Consider the following 19,369-nt stretch of genomic DNA (forward strand, 5'->3'; position numbering starts at 1 on the left):
GAAAGGGTCCCGCGTAATCTACCTACCAGCTCACGGGCAGTGCTTTTGCCCTTGCTATTTGTGCTAAAGACAAAGGTGACCTTTTGTGTTCGAGAGAATAAGGAGTACACTCCTGGCATGTCTTTGAGTTATCTAGATACAAAGTACCCCAGCGTGGATGACTCCCAGTGCCCTGTCATTGGGATGCCACAGGTGAGCTGGGAACCAGTCACATCCATTTAAGCTCCACTATAATACAGCAACCTGCTGCTCATTCTGGGATGAGACTTAGGCCAGAAGACCTGTGAAGGTGAGATGGAAATGAGGTCTGAGCATGTACCCTGTCTCTGTTCTGTAATGACTTACTTTCCCCAGAGACATTCAAGTTTATTTTTTGGTTTAGGACTTGTAAGAATATTCTAATCTGAGACCAAGAGAATAAATATTTGGTTTTTTACAAGCTCATCATTTTACATGCCTTAACACTATGCCAAATGTGTACTGGGAGTAAAGTAGTTAAGTTATCTTTGTTCATTTAACTTGGCCTCTATTAATTTATTTAATGTTTGTTACTTTAAATGCAAAAACAGAATTGGTCAAGTCAAATGACCCAGTTTGGCAGAATACTTAACTATTCCAGCAAACACATTGTTCCTAACGTAAGTCCATTCTGAAGTTCACAGAGGTTCAACTTCTGAACAAGTTGAAATGAAAGCCTAGCCAGAAGTGATGGCTGATTGGCAGGTTCAGAGTGAGCAGGATGAATAAAAAGCAGCAGTAGAACATCTGGGAAGGTCAGTGATATCACCCCTCTAGAGCCAAACCTCAGTGCTTCTCAGCGTGTTTTCATCATGAGTGGTTGTCCGTTTTTAGGAAATGCCTTTAGGTAAGTATTTACCTCTATTCTAAATATAGTTAAGCTCTTAGAAATTCTAAATGTGAACACTTTAATTTCCAAATTTCAAGAGGATTGAAAACTGTCACCCTTATTCCCTTGTTTAATAATCTCTTTTTAAATAATTAGCAGTAAGAGAATTTTAATCATTCATATTATTAGTTACTTTGCTTTCTCAAGATCTGTTTTTTTCATCAATTATGTAATCTGCAGGCATCCTTCTGAAAAACTATCTTTAGAAGACAGTGAAGAAGACAAATCACAAGCTGGTATAAATAGAGCCAGCAAAGGAGGACTTATCTATGGGAACTATCTGCATGTAAGTAGCTGAGTATCTTAAAGTATTTAGCTTCCATTTTTGGGCACTTTATTGTCTTATTTTTTCCTCAGTCATCAAATAGTTTTCTGGACCTAATAATACCGTTTTTTTATAAAAATTTGTGCTTTTTGACTTTTGTTAGAACAATTCAAGAGACTCTTATAAAAATCCATCTCTCCAACAGAGGTACAGTAAAAGCAAAGAACGCAGAATCTGAGTGGAAGAGTATAAATGATCAAATTCATGTAGATAACTGGAAAGCACTGTACAACTTGAATAGTAAGATAAGGTCAATAAATCCCAAATGATTCCAGAAAAAATTCTCTTTTGTATCTCTTCTATAAAGTAGAAATGTTTAAGGCAAATATGTTCTTGATATCATTAACAAATAAAAGAGGGATGATACAAATGAGATATTGGACATTATTCTGGCATATGTTTTAGCTTGTTTGTCTTCCTTGTTATTTAAGAAGTGGGATGATTAGAGCTTGTGATGCCTTCATCAATACAGTTCAAAGGATGAGCTGATAAAGAATGTTAAGGTCTTCTCAGATGAGTCTCTTTAGGGGAATGGAGGAATGGGAGTTTCACAGTCAGCGAAGCAAGTTATCAAGCTTTTATCACACTTGTTTCAAGAGATGGAAGAACTATGGCTTCTCAATGAGTATACTAGCATTTGTTATAATAGAATCCTACCAAATATAAAATTCTTCACAAAAAATAAAGGCCATAAATTCAACTCACTGTTTACAATGAGACTCATTAATTGTTTAAAAAAAATAGAATGGAATCTGAGAATTTGAGAATTGGGTTATTTTTTCAGTATTATATTCTACTTCTTGTTAAAGTTGATAAAAACTAACTTTTGCAATTTCAAAATCAGTCACTTAATTTTTTTTAATTTTATTGCTATGTAATTGATATATAACATTGTGCTTGTTGAAGGTGTACAACTTATTGATTTGATGCCTTTATATATTTCAATACGATTATTGGTGCAGCATTTAGCTAGTATGTCTATCATGTCATATCATTACCACTATTTTTGGTGTGGTGAGAACATTTAAGATCTATTCTTTTAGCAGCTTTCAAGAATATAATACAGTGTTGTTAACTATAATCACTGTGTTATAAATTAGATCTCCATAACTTATTTATCTTATAACTGGAAGTGTGTACAAAATCAGTTTTTCTATTTTTTTATTTTAAGTTGGAAAAAATTTTGAAGGCACAGGAGCTTCAAAGTGAAATAAAAGGAAATAAAATCCATGATGAACACCTTTTCATCATAACTCATCAAGGTAAGTTGCACAAAAGTTTGGAAAATAACTATTCCACAGGCATTTCCCATCAATAGTGAGGAGAGTTACAATTCTTTTAAATATAAAATGGTGCAAGAGCAAGGAATTTGCTTTGTTAAAAATTTGCTCAAGATACTTTGCTTTCAGACAAATTCTCAGAGAAACTTTTGCTGAGATTTGTAAGTCTTCTTAATATTACTTCACTGTTAATTGGATCAGGTTGAATTTTTAGGCTTTGTTTTCGATCCAAGACATTTATCTTGGAATTGAAAAAGAATTTTCAAGCAGAGATGTTACTATTTTTCAACTTGAAACTTTAAAAAACTGCTCTCAAGAAATAAATCGCTCAATTTTATTGTGACTTTACATACTCCCATATAAATCTGCTATTTAATAGAAATATAAATTTGTCTAAAATGTGTTTATCCTCTATAGACTTAAAACCTTTGTACAGTGTTATTGTTTTTTTATGTTTCAGTGACACTTTTCCTTGCTTTAATATTTCTTGTTTATTTCTGCTTTTGAAATGAGCTCTCAATTACAATATATCAAATTGCACTAAAAAATGCCAGCCCCTGGCACAGTATGGAGAAGCCCACAGATAAGGATAGATAGCAGCAGCAGGTGGCAAGAGGAAGGAAGTGATTGAGCAGTGGTTACAAATGTTCACAGGAAGCTAAAACTATCCAACAAGTTGTGCCCTAATGTTGGCACAAGTTAGATTAGTCTCTACCTTCATGGGTGGCCTCAGTGTATTTGGGTTCTACAGTTCCTTCCAGTTAAGAATTCCTGATTTGAACCAGTCACAGAGTGGCACTGGACCATCAATTAGTTTTTCAAAATGCTGTTGTAAGCCTGACAGATGTCCTGAGAGACTTCAGCAGCTCTACACTTCAGCAACAGCATCCGCTTGAGGTTTCCTGGCTGGGTATGTAGCTTAGCCAAGAGCCAAAGGTCATTAGTGAGCTTCAGAGATTGGTACAACATGTTCCATCCTTCCAAAATCCCCGTGGCAATAGTTGTTCTTTTACGACTTGCTAGAAATAGGGTTAGCATTTTGATAACATTCCCAAAACTGAAACTGAAGTTCATTCTTACTGGGAACATTCTTTCATGTTGCAAGGAAGACCCAACTCTCCATTTTCTCAACATCTACAAATAGCATATGGAGTGGGGTGTAGGAGACATCCATAGTGTTTTTCACAGCCACCTGCAGATTATTCAGATGTTCCATCTTCATGACTGGGCCTAAGGGTTGAGAGGCAGGCAGGAATCGAGGCTCTGGTCGGCATTGGCGGTGTGTGGCTGTCCAGGGGAGAGCTGCGGAGGACAACAAAGCTGTTCTTGTTAAAATGACAGCAAAGTCCCATGTGCTACAGAGCTTTGTTGGTGAAGTTCATTTCCATTGAGATGTGCCCTTGGTGATGAGTAAATGTTTCAGAAATTCCCAATCCTTTAGCCTTTATGGCAGGCTGCCAGCCACCCTTAGGAGCCACATTGCCATCAGCTGCCATGCCTGTCCCTGTAGAGAGTTCAAATCGATTGTTCAAACTGCTGCTGACCACAAAGCAGACGAAGGGGAAGGAGCAAAGGTTGCAGGCACTGATGATGGGATTGATGAAGAATTGTCCCACTGCCACCCCTGCTAAGGTCACTGCCAAGCAGACTATCTAGTCCTCCTCTCAAGAGATCCTCTACTCCAATACATGGAGGATTCTGTGGCGCATTGATTGGGGAACTGAGATCAAATTTAAAAGGTCCCCCGGAAGGCCACTTTGAGAAGGAACAGTGGCTGTTCCAGGTTGGTGGCAGCGGCAGTGCCAACATGGTCAGGGGTTTTTAATGTAGGAGTCCCTGATGTTGGGAGTTTAGAAAGTCTCTGAACTCTGAAATTGTATATAAACTTTTGTTAATATGTATCTTAAAGAGGTCCCTGACCCCAAAATATGAAGATTAACCCTAAGCCTAGCCCTAACCCCAACACTGTGCTAAGTACTAAGAGAAATAGATAAGTAAGGCAGTTTTAGATTTAGACTGTTCATAAGCTTGTCCTCCCATAATATTCTAAGTTCCTAGAACCCGAACTTTGTCATATACATTAGGTTAGTACACATTGAATTTTCAGTTTATAGATGAAGTTGGGCATCACTTCTCCTTTGCCAAATACCTCCATCTTCCAATGGAAAGGTAGAATTAGAGCATGTGCTATATCCTAAAAGATGTAAGCAATATAGTTCTGAGAGAAATCAGTATAATAATAACAACTATAAAGCATATAAATAATACCCATAACATATTAAAACATTCAATAGAAGGGAGCTATTATAAGTTTATCACTAATATCTGGTTATAGCATAAAATAGGGCTATATTGATATTTATTAATTTTTTAATTACATTTTTATTTCTTTCAATGTATTAACCATGTCTTTTATATAATTATGGTCAAAGAGGCTCCTAGAATTTTTCAGCTGATAATGATTTTCTCATTGCAGCTTATGAACTCTGGTTTAAGCAAATCCTCTGGGAATTAGATTCTGTTCGTGAGATCTTTCAGAATGGTCATGTGAGTTATTGTCATTTTCACAATATCGGCTTCATACCCTTTTTGGAGAATATAGAAAATATTATTAATGAGAAAAATTTAAAACCAAATAGTGAAATAACTACTTAATGAAAAAAAGTTTTCCAGTGGACAAGAGCTTAGTCATGTTTTCCCAGTGCCATTTCTATCCTGGAACTTCATGTTGCACTCAAGTTCCTTTCAAATTTCAGTTTCAAACCCCTTGTTTGGAACATCTTTTTTTTTGTTCTTGTTGCCCTTAAGAATAGTTGTTTTAGATGATGGTAGATTGCAGAATAGCTAATATTCAGCATTTAATTAATAAGTACCAGAACTGTATTTCTGATGAATATTTGTTAGGGGAAGATAGGAATAATAATGAGGAAAGTAAATAGGAAGAGGAAGAGGAGGAGGTAGGAAAAGAGTAGCAAGAGGAAGAAAAAGAGAAAAGAGCTGAGGAGAAGGGGAGGACAAGGAAGAAAAGATCAAGGAAGAGCAGAGTGGGAGAACAGTGGAGCTTCGGGTGATGGCAGGAGTCTGAACTGCACTTGATGGCCTCCCTCCCTGCTTCCTGCTCCCACAAGCCTCCCAGACACAGGGCACAGCATCAGGTGCTCTACCACGGGGCCCCGCTCAGGATGGGCTGGGAAAGAGACAACACTCATACGCAGACAGTGCTCTTTATATGCGAATACAATTCCCTTTTATGTCAATGGCAACTTGTCCCTCTGGAAAGAACAGATTTACCCACATGTTGCTTACTCCTCACCTGGAACTTTCTATATCACCTTAATTTGTATCCCTCAAAGCAAACTTACAGGAAAAGTGTTTTAAAATTAGTAGGTGCTGTGTTCCAGAATTTACTCCTAACTTGCTTTCATTTAATTTTCTGTTTTTAAAGAAGGAAAAATGATTCTAATTTTGCAGGCATTCCTTGCACACAGTTACCATTAGTTCAACATATTCATACAAGAGGGACCCCCCAAAGTCCAGAGTTTTTTTATAAAAAATTGTATATTTATTCTTACATGTTTAAACTTCAGTCACCTTCCAAGCACTCTCCATTTGTTGCAAGACACCCACTGAGACTTTTTTCCCCCACTGCTCCCAACAGTTTTGGAACTCAGCAGTTTTGATGCCTTTTAGTGCTTCTGCCATTTTGTTTCATTTCTTCCACATCAGCAAAACATTTCCCTTTGAGGACTTTTTTTTTTAACCCAGAGAAACAAACAAAAAAAAACAGTTGCTTGGGGTGAGATCATGTGAATAGGGAGGGTGGGACATGGGGGCCATACTGTCTTAGGTCAAAAAATGCTGAACACAGCACAGTATGGACAGATGGGCTCCTAAATCACCCATCTTGAAATGGGCAAACATGTTGAAAGAGAGTCTTCAAAAAAAAAAAAAACAAAACATTCACTGAAGCCTAATGCAGCCTCTCCCAACACCACCAGCTGGAACACTGATACAGATGGGTTCCTAGAACACTCACCTAGTGGGGGAAACCTGTACTACAAGGGGCCGGCCCTCCAGAAAATAATTCCTGTTTTTTGGAGTCCCCTCTCCTACCTACAGCAAATTTTAGTTCCAATGTTCCTTTTTGAAATAAAGATAAAATTAATAGGAATATACTGTTTGTAGACTATTTTTTATCTTCTAAAATCTAGAATCGATTACTCAGTGTTTTCTTTCTTAACCATCAGGTCAGGGATGAAAGAAATATGCTTAAGGTTGTTACGCGAATGCATCGAGTGGTGGTAATCCTTAAACTACTGGTACAGCAGTTTTCTGTTCTGGAAACGATGACAGCCTTGGACTTCAATGATTTCAGGTGTGCACCTGCAGCTTTGTGATAATGCAGTGGGGTTTACCTTCTCACTGCAGGATGGGTCAAAAGATAACTTGTATGTTGTATGACAAGAGGAGTCTGTTCTACTGACACTTTGTCGCTATGACCACCTGGGACTCTTAATCACAAAGCATTTGAGAAATTAATAAAACATTTCATCATTTACTTTTACATAAAAGCATAATATGATCAATTAATTTCAATTCATCATTGTGCCCTGATTTTATCCAAAAAAAAATTTAGGCCTTTTTATGGTCTACAGAAGTAAAATGCCTTATGTGATGCATATAACTAAATTTCTAAAAAATTAAAAACTAAAAATCGAAAAGAAACAAGTGATATATAAAAAGAGGACTTCAGCAAAATTGTCAGAATAAATTATGGATTGAGTTATAAAGTTTAGCTCAACATTTTTAGGCAGCCAAAGTCATATTCATGTATATATCAGAAAAAACTTTTTTTTAATACCAAATTTGAAAGTAGATTTTCCTAGAATATTAGGTGCATTTGATAGTGTAATATATAGTCCAACATGTTTGACAATCAAAGGAAATGTAGCAGAATTCTGTTGTGGTGAATTTAAAAAATTATTGTCTTAGTACCAATCAGATGAAGGATGCTTACAGAGATGTAAGAGTTTGGGTGGCTACATAGGGTAAGAATAACAACGTTTTGATTGCTTATTTTGGCCTGTGGAACATCCCTTTCATTTTGCTTGTAGTATTTCATTGGTGATCATAATAATTGTAGGTAGTGACATCGATAATAATATTTAAAAATATGTTTTAAGAGGGATTGAATATTTATAAATTATAAGAATATATTAGCACTATTGAAAAGTATATTGTTCAATGCCCACCTGTCTTTAAGAAAAAATTTAGTACACATATGTGACATTTTACAAACTATACAAACATTTCAACTTTGAATTGATTGACTGGTATCACCAATGATACGCAAGTAGCTCATTTACTTTATTTTAGTAACATCCAAACCATAAGCCCAACTCTAGGCAGTTGTTTGTCTTTGTTCTTGATGATATCTTGGGGAGTAAAACTGAAAGCCTCTCACAATAGATCATTGCAGTGATTTAAAATGTCAAAACATTTTTTTTCTTTCTCTTCCCTTCCACATTTATTCTCAAAGAGAGTACTTATCTCCAGCATCTGGCTTTCAGAGTTTACAGTTCCGACTACTAGAAAACAAGATAGGTGTGCTTCAGAGTTCAAGAGTACCTTACAACAGAAGACATTATCGTGATAACTTCAAAGGAGAAGAAAATGAACTGCTACTTCAGTCAGAGCAGGAAAAAACACTTCTGCAACTAGTGGAGGTACATGCTCAAATACTGTTTCTAAGGTCTAAATTATACATCTTTTTTCTTTTATTTTTTAAAATTATATTTTATTGTTTATGCTATTACAGTTGTCTCAATTTTTCCCCCTTCGCCCCCCTCCACCCAGCACCCCCCACTCCCTCAGGTGGTCCCCATACCGTTGTTCATGTCCACGGGTCCTTGCACATGAATTCTTGGAGCATATAAGTTCTTTGGCTACTACGTTTCCTACACTGTACTTTACATCTTATTTAATTTAGCTTCCAGTAGATAAGAATTGAAAAACTCATATCAAAATTTGGTTACCTTAATTATAAATAAGACCAGAATAAATTTATAAAAAGACTTAAATTTGTATATTTAACTAATTAATTAAAATATTAAGAACTCTCTTGAGAATTTTAGAAATAGCTATATAACAATTATATGTTAATATTTAATAACTTTCTCATCTAATTAAAACAATCCTTTTAAATATTCTTACTAAGCAACATTTAATTAGCTGATTTTTAAACTAAGTATGGTTCATCATCTAGTGAACTTTAATTTCTTCAAAATATTTTGTAATCAAAAAATCCCACAAGTTGTGTTTCTGTCAGTTAAACTATATTACTTAGGTATATATTCTTCAGAATTTTTTTCTTTCATATTTTAATCCCCCATGCATCTATAATAGCTTTGGGAAATCATTAATGTTTCTTAATAAGTAAATTATTAAGTAAGTATTGTATTGCCTTGATTTCCTTTGCAGATGAAACTTTAGTGTATTATGAAGTTGGGTTAATATATATAATGTCATATAACAGTTTATAAAGATTGGGATAAAAAGAATCAGAAAGCTGGTTTCAAACCAAAAATAGATTAAGTGAGAACTCATAGAGATGCACAAATTAGGTTTTATTGCTGATTAAAAAGTCTTGCAGAGTATTAAAATAATTGAGTACTTAGTGGATTTCAAAGTTGCTGATTATACCATGCTCCTGCATTAAGAAGAGATCATATAGTATATATTATAATTTCTTCAGGTATTAAGACATTAAATATTTTGAAAATAAACCAGAGACTTCATCAAAACAACATTTATATATTTTAATATATAACAAAATTGTGATTTCTGTAATAATATGTTTATTAATAAAGAGTAAACATCAGTGATATGATTTCCTTAAAGATTAAGAGATGAAATATAATAGATTTTTATTTTTTAAATGAAGAAATTGAGGGGAAAGAAAATATTTACACACAAAAACTTTATTGCATATATTTCTCCAAACCATGAAAATTTTCTGTTTCATGTTCATAAATATTAGCTATATCATACAGATTTAAAATTTTATAATATATTAACTTAAAAATGTTTACTTAAGGCATGGCTGGAAAGAACACCAGGTTTAGAGCCACAAGGATTTAACTTCTGGGGAAAGTTGGAAAAAAATATTGTTAAAGGTCTGGAAGAAGAATTCACAATTATTCAGGTATTTATGATGCCGTATGTAAATATAAGTTTACTATAAAAATACTGGGAATTTTTAAAAATAATTATATACTTTTCCCTTAAACTTTCACTTTTCTTATATTTTTTTTGTTTCATATTTGCATCTTCTTGGAATATATTACATGGTTAATTTTACTTTATTTACATATAATAAAATTAAGAAGTTTATTGCAGGCGAGACTTTACCTTTGATAAATAAATGACATTAATAGACCTTTTTTATTTCTATTGAAAATTCCAGATTATGACCACTTCTGGATAGAAGTAGGCTCACAAAGACCCAGTCAACCAACTATACTTAATCATCGAATTTTCCCTTGGCTCCATTTTCTGGGTTCTTCCTTGTGGTTCTCAGACAATGTTGTTTCTCACTTAAAATACGATTGATTACTCATTTCCTTCAAATTACAGGCCCCCTTCGTTTCTTCATGATTGACTGTCTTAAAGAGTTGTTTTAATTCTATGTCTTGAGAGGCTATGTCAGGTAGTAGTTAATACAGGGACTTTGAAGTCACATTGCATAGGTTTAAGTTTCACCTCCACTTCTTAATTGTGTGACATTGAATGTCTTCTGTGACTTCTCTTTGATTCACTTTCATCATTGATAAAATAGAAAATAAGAGTATCTACTTTATAGGAATATTGAGAGCATTAAATTAAATTAATATTTGTAAAGTGTTTTAGAACAGTGGTGAGCATAATTATTTCTTTTTTTTTTCATCTAATCTTCAACACGACCCAGTCTGTCATCTTATCCTATATTTCAAAAATGACCTCCATGTACATAAATCCAATAGCCATTTTTTTATCTTCACTTTTCTTGAGCAAACAGTGACATTCAGTACTAATGACTACTTATCCTTTCTTGAATACAAGCCATCCACCCTGGATTTGGTACACAGTATTCTGTCTTCATCTTATTCTCTGGTCCCTATTTCTCTGTCTCCTCTACTGCCTCCTTTTTCTGCCAGACCAATAAATGGAGGGATTTCTCAAGGCTGCATTAGCTTACAGCCTTTGCATCCTTTCTCTGTACTATTTCACGAGATTAACTCATTTATACCCACTACTTCAATACCTACTTATACACCAATGATTCTTAAACATGTACCTCCAGCACAGATATCTCCTTACATTTAAGATAATATATTTAACACCTTAATTTATATTGCTCCTGGTCCTCTCAAAAACAAACTGATTAAAAAAAAAACCCTAAAAAAAGTTTTCCTTCCATCCACTCTCGTATCAACTTGGTCTTTTCCATTTTTTTTCTCCTATAAACTGTCTAGTTTGTCAAGTCAGACACCTACAATTGGTCTTTGGCAACTTCCTCTTTCCTAGCCACTTCAAGTTATCATGACATACTGTTGACTTAACCTTCAAAATAGCTCTCAAGTATCTCTTTTTAATCTACCACCACCCATTAAGTGCAGATTGTCATTGTTTTTCACCTGGACTAAAGTAATATTCCTTTAACTATTTTACAAGGCTCCTCAATATGGCTCCATTTCAATTTACTCCTCACACTGCAGTCTGAACAACCTTTTCAAAGTGCAGATCTACTTACATGAAACTCTTTGATATCTTCTCATTGTTTCAGCATAACAATAAAAATCTTTAGCATAGGCATTTCATAATCTCATGTGGGCCAACCATACTAATTTCCTTTAAGCTGAACTTAGTTTTTCTAATTTACTACCACATCCTTCTATGAGGTAGTCCCTGGGCTTGGAATAGTCTCCCCCAGATAACTCCCTTTCATTCTCCAGGCCTTGGCTCAAGGAAAACTTCAGGAAGGTCTTTCCTGACCTCCGCACTACTGTAATTTATCATGGCACTATGCTGCTCCCGTTTACCACTGCATGGTATGGGACACTCCTGCGTGTGCCTGGTCACAAGTCAATGCTCAGGTGGTTATTTGTTCTATATCTTATTCTCGCCAGATAATATATTAAGATCAGGGGACTACAAGTATTGCTCGTAATTTTATTTATCACCTGAGCATTACATTTGCTAAAAAATGAAGATTTAATTGGCAATAATGGGCAGACAAGTTTTTACAGTTTGGTTTTTGTGAAGATAATTGGGTTAACTCATTTTTGCTGCAACTTAATTAATTGAGTTGTAGTAGAGCATGGGCTGTAGGCAGAAAAGAACTTTTCAAACACATTAATAGCTATAAAATAAATAAAAATATAAGGGTGAAATTTAGCTAAGAAATATTTACTGAATTTAATGCTGACTATGGAATTTCAGTAGTGTTTCTAGTTTTCCTGACTAGGAATTCTTAACTTTTCATAACTGGAATTACTTTACTTACTGTGTTAAATAATTTCTGTCAAAAAAGTAGATCATTATTGATTACTTGTATCTACTAATGCTCTCTTGAATCCATTTCTCATGATACTTATGAAAAAGAATCTTTGAGATTAACCCATCACTTAAACTGAAATAGAAGGATAGAATGAATTAGTGACTGTGAAGAAAATTCCTTCTTATAAGCCATAATTTCCAAGTTGTAATATTAGATAAAATGATAAATATTCCAAGTACAACCTTTCTGCATCTGGCAAATCTACTTCTTACATACAATGTTTTCTAGAGTAAGAACCTACTCTCTCTCATGAAAATATTAATGTAGTATTTCCCCTAAAGGCTAAAGAAGAGTCAGAGGAAAAAGAGGAACAAATGGCTGAATTTCAGAAACAAAAAGAGGTGTTACTCTCCTTATTTGATGAGAAACGTCATGAGCATCTCCTTAGTAAAGGTAAGTATTTTATTCTTAAAGATTGTTTCCTGGCACTTTACTACTGTGACATCAAAAGATCAAACCCTACTTGGGGCAAATAAAATGAAAATTGATATTCCGCATATAGAAACAAGAACTAGTTAATGTCATCTATTATATTAACAGATAATATTAATGTTAATATACAATTATATATAATATATTCATAGATAATGTTATCTATTGCAAAGACATTGGTAGAGTCTTTCATAATATGTCAGATACGAGGGATACCAAGATATATTGAAAATGGTTTTTCAAGTAGTTCATAACCTAATAGGGACAAGAATAAGATAGTCATGTAATTGTAAATACTACAGTAGCAGTGGGAGAGGGAAGGAGTAACTCCGCTGGAAGGGCAAGGGTGGCTTGGCTGATGAAATAAGTTTCCCAAGCTGACTAGGAAAAACACATGTTTAGAATCTTTGCATAATAAATACTGAGCTATTAGTTTTTGAAACTAATCGACCAATATAATAAAAATACTTTTTATTATTTATATAATAAAAATACTTTTATTATATAATCCCTTTCTTTGATCTGTTTGAAACTCTTGTGCTCATTTTTTATTTAGAAATTTTATTATAAAGGACCTATACATCTTTTGGAAAAAGGCAGAATGGAAGTAAAAATTAATTTTTAAAATATAAGCACAAGGCATAGCAATATATGGAATTCTATAAGCTTAGAGACAGTTAGCCTCAGTTTTCTATAGAACCTCAGTAAAGAATAGCAAAATCTTGTTTTTCTGCAGATAGACCAACACATATGAAATTTTATATGATTATACTCCTTGAAATCAAGTGATTTTAAGTAATTCAAGTAATTTTAAGTAAATTAGTAAAAAACACTTTCAAATGAAACTTGAAATTAGTCTTGTTTAACTTTTTAAAAAGTCATCATACTATTTTACTTGAAAAATACATTTCATCACAGAATTTAAGTAGTTTCTATATATATGGCTTTCCTAACATATTTAAAGGTTTTGGGAATTTCAGGGGTGTGTGTTTAACTCGCCTTTTAAATTCTAATATTAAAACAATGTTTCATATGATAGTCTTCTAATTTCAAGCTAAAATATAAACATTTTAAACAAAAACCTACACTGTTTTCTAAAACAAAAAAAAATTATTTAAGGTGATAGTTCCAAATTAATATGACTGCCCCGCGTGGCCTATTAAATGAAAACTTGCTGTGTATCTTGCAGGTGAAAGACGGCTGTCATACAGAGCACTTCAAGGGGCCTTGATGATCTATTTTTACAGGTAAAAGCAAATAAGAAAAGAAGCAGAAGTTAAAACTGAAGATTGAATATAGAAAATGTATCAAGTCTATAGCTTATAAATTGAAATTGTAGTTCTAATAAGTTAGTTTTGGAGGAAACCTTAGAAAGTAATTCATTGTGAAGTTTTATGAGGATTTCTCTCTTGTAAATAGTAAGTATAACTTTATCTCTGTAGTTGGTTAAAAAAAATCCCACACAAATCAATCAAATATTCTTCTAGGAGAAAAGACTCATGGACATGGATAAAAGTGTGGTGACTGCTTGGGGGAGGAGAGGTCTAAGGAGACTAAATAGTAATGGGAAAAAATACAATCAAGATTAAATTTTAAAAATTCTACTATTATGTGATATTGTGTCCAAAAAGACCACAGTGCTGTCTGCCTCAGAAATGGTCATGAAATGTTCTCTGTCTTTAAACAATGCTGTGGAGTTATCCTTGTTTCATAAAGGAAAGACAGAATGGACAAAGTGAAAACACCTTATAAACTGCCATTCTACTTATTCAGAAATTTCAAGTAAAATTATCTTCATTGTTTAATGACTTTGAGGTGTCCTTTATTTTTATTTTTTTAAATTTTATTTTAATTTATTTTTTCAAGTACATTTGTCTCTGCCTCCCCCCCACCACTTTCCCTTGCCCCCTCCCTCAGCTCTTCCCCTTTGGTTTTGTCCATGAGTCCTTGCTATATATATGTTCCTTGACTTTCCCCTTCCTTTCCCTTTCCCTGCCCTCCTCCTTCATATGCATGAAGATCTCATCTTCATGTTTCATGAATTAAATGCATCAGAACAAGGGAAAGCACACTGGCAAAAATATCTATGTTTACTGGATGTCTTACTAACTTGCATTTACTTAATTTGCAATCCCCTCAAATAGTTTTTCAGAATGACAACATAAACAAAAAATTTTGACCCTTTTCCTAAACTCTTACTAAATGTGTGCCACTTGAGCTTATGTATCCTAAGCAGAAAATGTACTAAAAGGGTTCAAAGATTAGATATATATTACACATTGATATATTTTAGAGGAAATAAATATGTAAGTTTTTGAGTTTTATTATCTTTGTTTGCAAAAAGGTTTTGACTATACTAGCTGGAAAGTCAGAAATAGTGTATGTGTCTGCCTATGAATGAAGATCAATGTTAGATGTGGCTCTGACTGGCTACTTCATTTATATTGCATGGAATAGCCTAGGCTCTTCACACAAATGTGGTAAGGTGAGCAGTAGTATTGCCATTTTTGAGATGAAGAAACTAAGACTAACTGAGTAATTCAGAGATACCATAGCTACTAAGAACAAAGTTGACATTTATTTACAGAGCCAACAGATTAAAAGAGTCATGCTCTTCCCAACACACTAGATTTGCTTGAATAGATTCCTTCTTATTTCTCATTTAGGGAGGAGCCAAGATTCCAGGTCCCTTTCCAGTTGCTGACTTCCCTAATGGACATGGACACGCTTTTAACCAAATGGAGATGTAAGTCCTCCTCCTCATCTCTACCCCTATAATTCTTCCCCCTTGACCTTATTCCTTTACCCCTTTTCTCCATCTGCCCTCCTTCCTGCTGTGTCTTTTCTTCCATCTTTTGAGTGTGAGTTGTTTTAAAAAAAATCAGCTTGACAGTTACTCTTCCCTAGGGTCTACTTATCCAACATACACAAAGGCACAATGCCTTGAGCCCACAGTAACTTTGGGAGCCCATAAAAATTGTATCTGCTAATCAGAATGAAAAAATAAATTTTAGGTCCTAAGAAATGTTTTACTATGTAATAGTAACTTATACATCTTTATGCCAATATAATTTAAAAATATAATTTTAATATTTTTTAATGGAGGAAGAGACCCATAAAGCAAAATGACCAGAGCTCACTAAAATTGTACTATGGCCCTGCTCTCCCCTATTGTGTCTGAAGACTAAATGTAAACATAGTTGGAGACAAATAGGATTTGGAACCAAGTGTGGTGCCAGGCAACCTGCTTGCCTCATCTGGCTCTCACAGGTGAATGTTCCATATGGCTAAGTGATAAGGCTTGAGCCTTTTTCTCAGAAGCAGTAATCATTATTGACCACTTGTTTTTAGAACATTGTGGAACTAATAGCAGAAAAATATTCATGGAGTTAATTTGTGTGTTTGCCTAGATAACCACGTGTGCTTGGTACACAGGATGCTGGGCAGCAAAGCTGGTACTGGTGGGTCCTCAGGCTACCACTACCTGCGTTCAACAGTAAGGTAAGATGGGGGAAATTCACCTTTTTATCTTGGCAGAAGTCACCAGGTTTTTGTTTTTCCATATACATGTGGTGCTATCTATGAAAAGTCACTTATACGTTCTCCTGTCTGCTGATAACACATTTGTAATTAGATTAAGGTATTCTTATTTAGAAACTTTTGAGGTCATTGTAAAAATTCTTAGTTCTGGGAGTTCATTACTTTGGTCTTGGGATAAAAAGGGGCATGGTACAAACGCCTGAAGGACCTGTAAGGACATGAAGGAGTTAATCCAGGTAGAAATTTTCAGCTCATTTTGCCTCAATTTTAGACTAGATTTAAATAGTTATCACTGAGTCCACTAATGTACTCTTGGTGAGATGAGTGATGCACTAAAACAACAGTTCCTTGGCCCTGCCTGGGTAGCTCATTTGGTTAGAGCATCATCCCAAGGCCAAGTTTGTGAGTTCGATCGCCTGTCAGGGTCATACACAAGAAACAACCATCGAATGCACAACAGCAAACTGGTATTTCCCTCTTTCTCGCTGTCCAATAATCAATGAAAATTTTTAATAAAAATTAAAAAATTAGTTTATTTCCTGATAGGACTCTATGTAATAGTATGAAAATTACTTTTATCTACCCCAGGGAGTGCCCTTTCATATTTTTACAAGAAAAAGGTCAATATTTATTGAGCACCTAAAGCATGTTGGAGATATTTCTAGGACATGTGTGTTCTTACTTAATCTTCACAGCATCATTGAAAGAGGGATCCATAGGTAGATATATCTGAAAACTGAGAAACTTACAGGGCCCCTTGAGAAAGGAGAATTGGCCCACGCACCTGTTAGATAGCCACCTTTAGTCTCCAAAATTCTTTATTGTTTTCATTCCCAATCATACCAACAGACTGGCTAATTTATAACATACACAGTTTCAATTTTTCATTGTTTATATGTTTTCACTTTCCCTGGAAAGAAATTCTAGATCGAATGAGTTTAAAAAATACATTGGCATGAATTTTCATAATTATATATTTTTTCTTTCCCTGGGAATAAATTCTGTAAATATGTGAGATTAAATGATTATACAAAATGAGCACAAACACCAGTGGTGGGAATAATTAACACCTTAAATAACAGCATTTCTAGTGTGTCATTATATCATCGAACCTTCACAAAGTACCAGCCAGAGGAAGGAAGAGTTTTATGTTACAAATTTAGAAAGCAAGACACTGAGGTTTAGCCAACTTGTTCAAGGTCATATGAATTGCAAGTGACAGAACAGGATTTGAACACAAATTTGACTTCAAAGGCAAATGTTCTTCTGCTATAAAACTGCAACAGTTACAATAGTGGACTAAGAAACACAAAAGGAATTTTTTAGTGTTTATAAGCACTCTGATAGACATTTACTATGAATCTTAAAATGGCATTTCTAATTATTAATCCATTTGTGCCAGTTAGTTGGCAGCTACCCTGCAGGTGGGAAATAGTTATCTAATGAACAACTAAAAACTCTGGATGCTTTAAATTTATTATTTTGCATACTGTCCTTTAAAAGTCAGAAACAAGACCATAATGAGACCCTAGGTTTTACTCTGAACCAGCCTCGTCAAAATCAATGAAACACATAATATAGTTTTATGGGCATGAACTTTGGATACTGAATAAAAAATGGCATAATCTTAATACTAATAATACTTAATATAATACATGTGATATATACAACATGTAATATACAATCTAATATTGAATACTAATTATTTATGGCAAAATATTATCTGAGATGTTTTGATAAAAAGATTTAAATATTTCATTTTGACAAATCTAAAGCATCTGTATATGTTTTTCCAGTGACAGGTACAAGGTATTTGTGGACTTATTTAATCTATCAACATATCTGGTTCCCCGATACTGGATACCGAAGTTGAACCCAGTTATTCATAAATTCCTTTACACGGCTGAATATTCTGACAGCTCTTACTTCAGCAGTGAAGAATCAGATTAAAATGACCTGCAAAAATCTATGAAGGACATAGATTTTTTTCCTTCATAATGATCTGCAAAAATCTATAATTTCTGCCTTTTTTTTCTATGAATTTTCACAAACACAGAGTCCTAATATGTGTATACACATATTTAAGCACTGTGGTGCTCTCATTCAATCCCAGAAATAATTTTACCACATTTACTGTGATAAGGTGAAGCCCTTTTGTGATGATACAAGGCATTAATAAATTAAATCAGTTACATTCTCACATTGTACATATGGTATTTTCCTATTAAAAATCTAATGTCCCTTGATACTTTGATGTAACCATTTATCCTACTATCTCATTGTTTCATATTTTATAAGCTTGTAAACTTCAACAATTTCAAATATTTTATGCAATAAAATGTGTCATTCTATATAAAGTTATTCAATAAAAATATTTTGAAGTAATAAAAATTAGTCTTTCTGTAATATATTGTTTTGAAAACATTGCTTGTATTTGTTAGGACTCTTGATCAATGACAGAAATCTATGTGAAGCTTGCCCAAAGGGGATTTTCTGGACAATTACTCCACTAGCTTAAAGAACAAATTACTCCACTAGCTTAAAGAACAAATTACTCTACTAGCTTAAAGAACTGAGAGAGCCTGGGAGCTCAAGGTTCATGGAGATGGATGCAGTTCCTAGTCTACTATATATTCCTGGAACACTTGGAGGATCTTCTGTGTCTCATCTCTTTTGTGTGGGTGTTGACTTTAGTCTTTGCTGATGTAGACCTGCTCCTCCTCCCTCAGGCTGGGTCTCAATTTTAGCACCTCTGAACTCCCAGAAGGGCAAAGAACCTCCCCCAGCTCCATTGCTTGTGGTCTGAGTGGCGCAGTCTACTCTAATGCACAGTAGGATTGAGGTAAGAATGAGAGTTCCCTCAAGTGAACAGTGTTTTTTCCAGAAGAAAGAGGAGGTAAACAGACTAAACAATGGCTCAGTTCATTTCTAGTAACCATCAGGCTAGGAGTTTAGATTAGAAATGAATTTTAGTCTTCTTTTTCTGGCTTGCCCTGGATATTGGCAAAACTTAGTTAAATTTTTACATGAGAGGAGGAAAAAATACTGTCAAGGAATCTAAAATATATATCAACTTTGACCTAGGGTAATTATATATAAAGCAAGTAGAAAGTTCTCTTTGAACTTGAACTGTTCTTCAGTATTAATTACATGGTTTTTTTCTTATAAATATCATATTGTCTAGTTTGTCTTCAAAGCAGTTTGTGACGGCTGGAGCACAGCATATGCCTACATAGAACCACAGAGGTTGAGCTGAGAAGGGGCTCTCGTTTGCAAGAGTTGGCATG

At 34.3% G+C, this 19,369-nt stretch overlaps 1 protein-coding gene across 1 annotated transcript; it reads left to right on the forward strand.

Annotated features, from left to right (window-relative positions):
* Window positions 1-760: 760 nt before the first annotated feature.
* On the forward strand, window positions 761-18,443 carry TDO2 (tryptophan 2,3-dioxygenase). The gene is made up of 12 exons (XM_054576079.1): window positions 761-865; window positions 1,088-1,193; window positions 2,404-2,494; window positions 4,989-5,059; window positions 6,760-6,887; window positions 8,052-8,238; window positions 9,609-9,716; window positions 12,392-12,503; window positions 13,732-13,789; window positions 15,209-15,288; window positions 15,953-16,043; window positions 17,879-18,443. The coding sequence occupies exons 1-12, from the start codon at window positions 831-833 to the stop codon at window positions 18,030-18,032; spliced, it is 1,221 nt and encodes a 406-aa protein (XP_054432054.1). The 5' UTR covers window positions 761-830; the 3' UTR covers window positions 18,033-18,443.
* Window positions 18,444-19,369: the final 926 nt, after the last annotated feature.

The sequence above is a fragment of the Pteronotus mesoamericanus genome, unplaced genomic scaffold (assembly GCF_021234165.1).
Source record: "Pteronotus mesoamericanus isolate MK-2021 breed Mesoamerican mustached bat unplaced genomic scaffold, CSHL_Meso_final contig_32, whole genome shotgun sequence".
Taxonomy (NCBI): Eukaryota; Metazoa; Chordata; class Mammalia; order Chiroptera; family Mormoopidae; genus Pteronotus; species Pteronotus mesoamericanus.

Coding starts and splice junctions, on each gene's coding strand:
- TDO2 (XM_054576079.1), top strand. CDS start 831: ATGAGTGGTTGTCCGTTTTTAGGAAATGCCTTTAG. Junction 9,717..12,391: donor AAGAATTCACAATTATTCAG/GTATTTATGATG, acceptor TTTCCCCTAAAG/GCTAAAGAAGAGTCAGAGGA. Junction 16,044..17,878: donor TACCTGCGTTCAACAGTAAG/GTAAGATGGGGG, acceptor ATGTTTTTCCAG/TGACAGGTACAAGGTATTTG.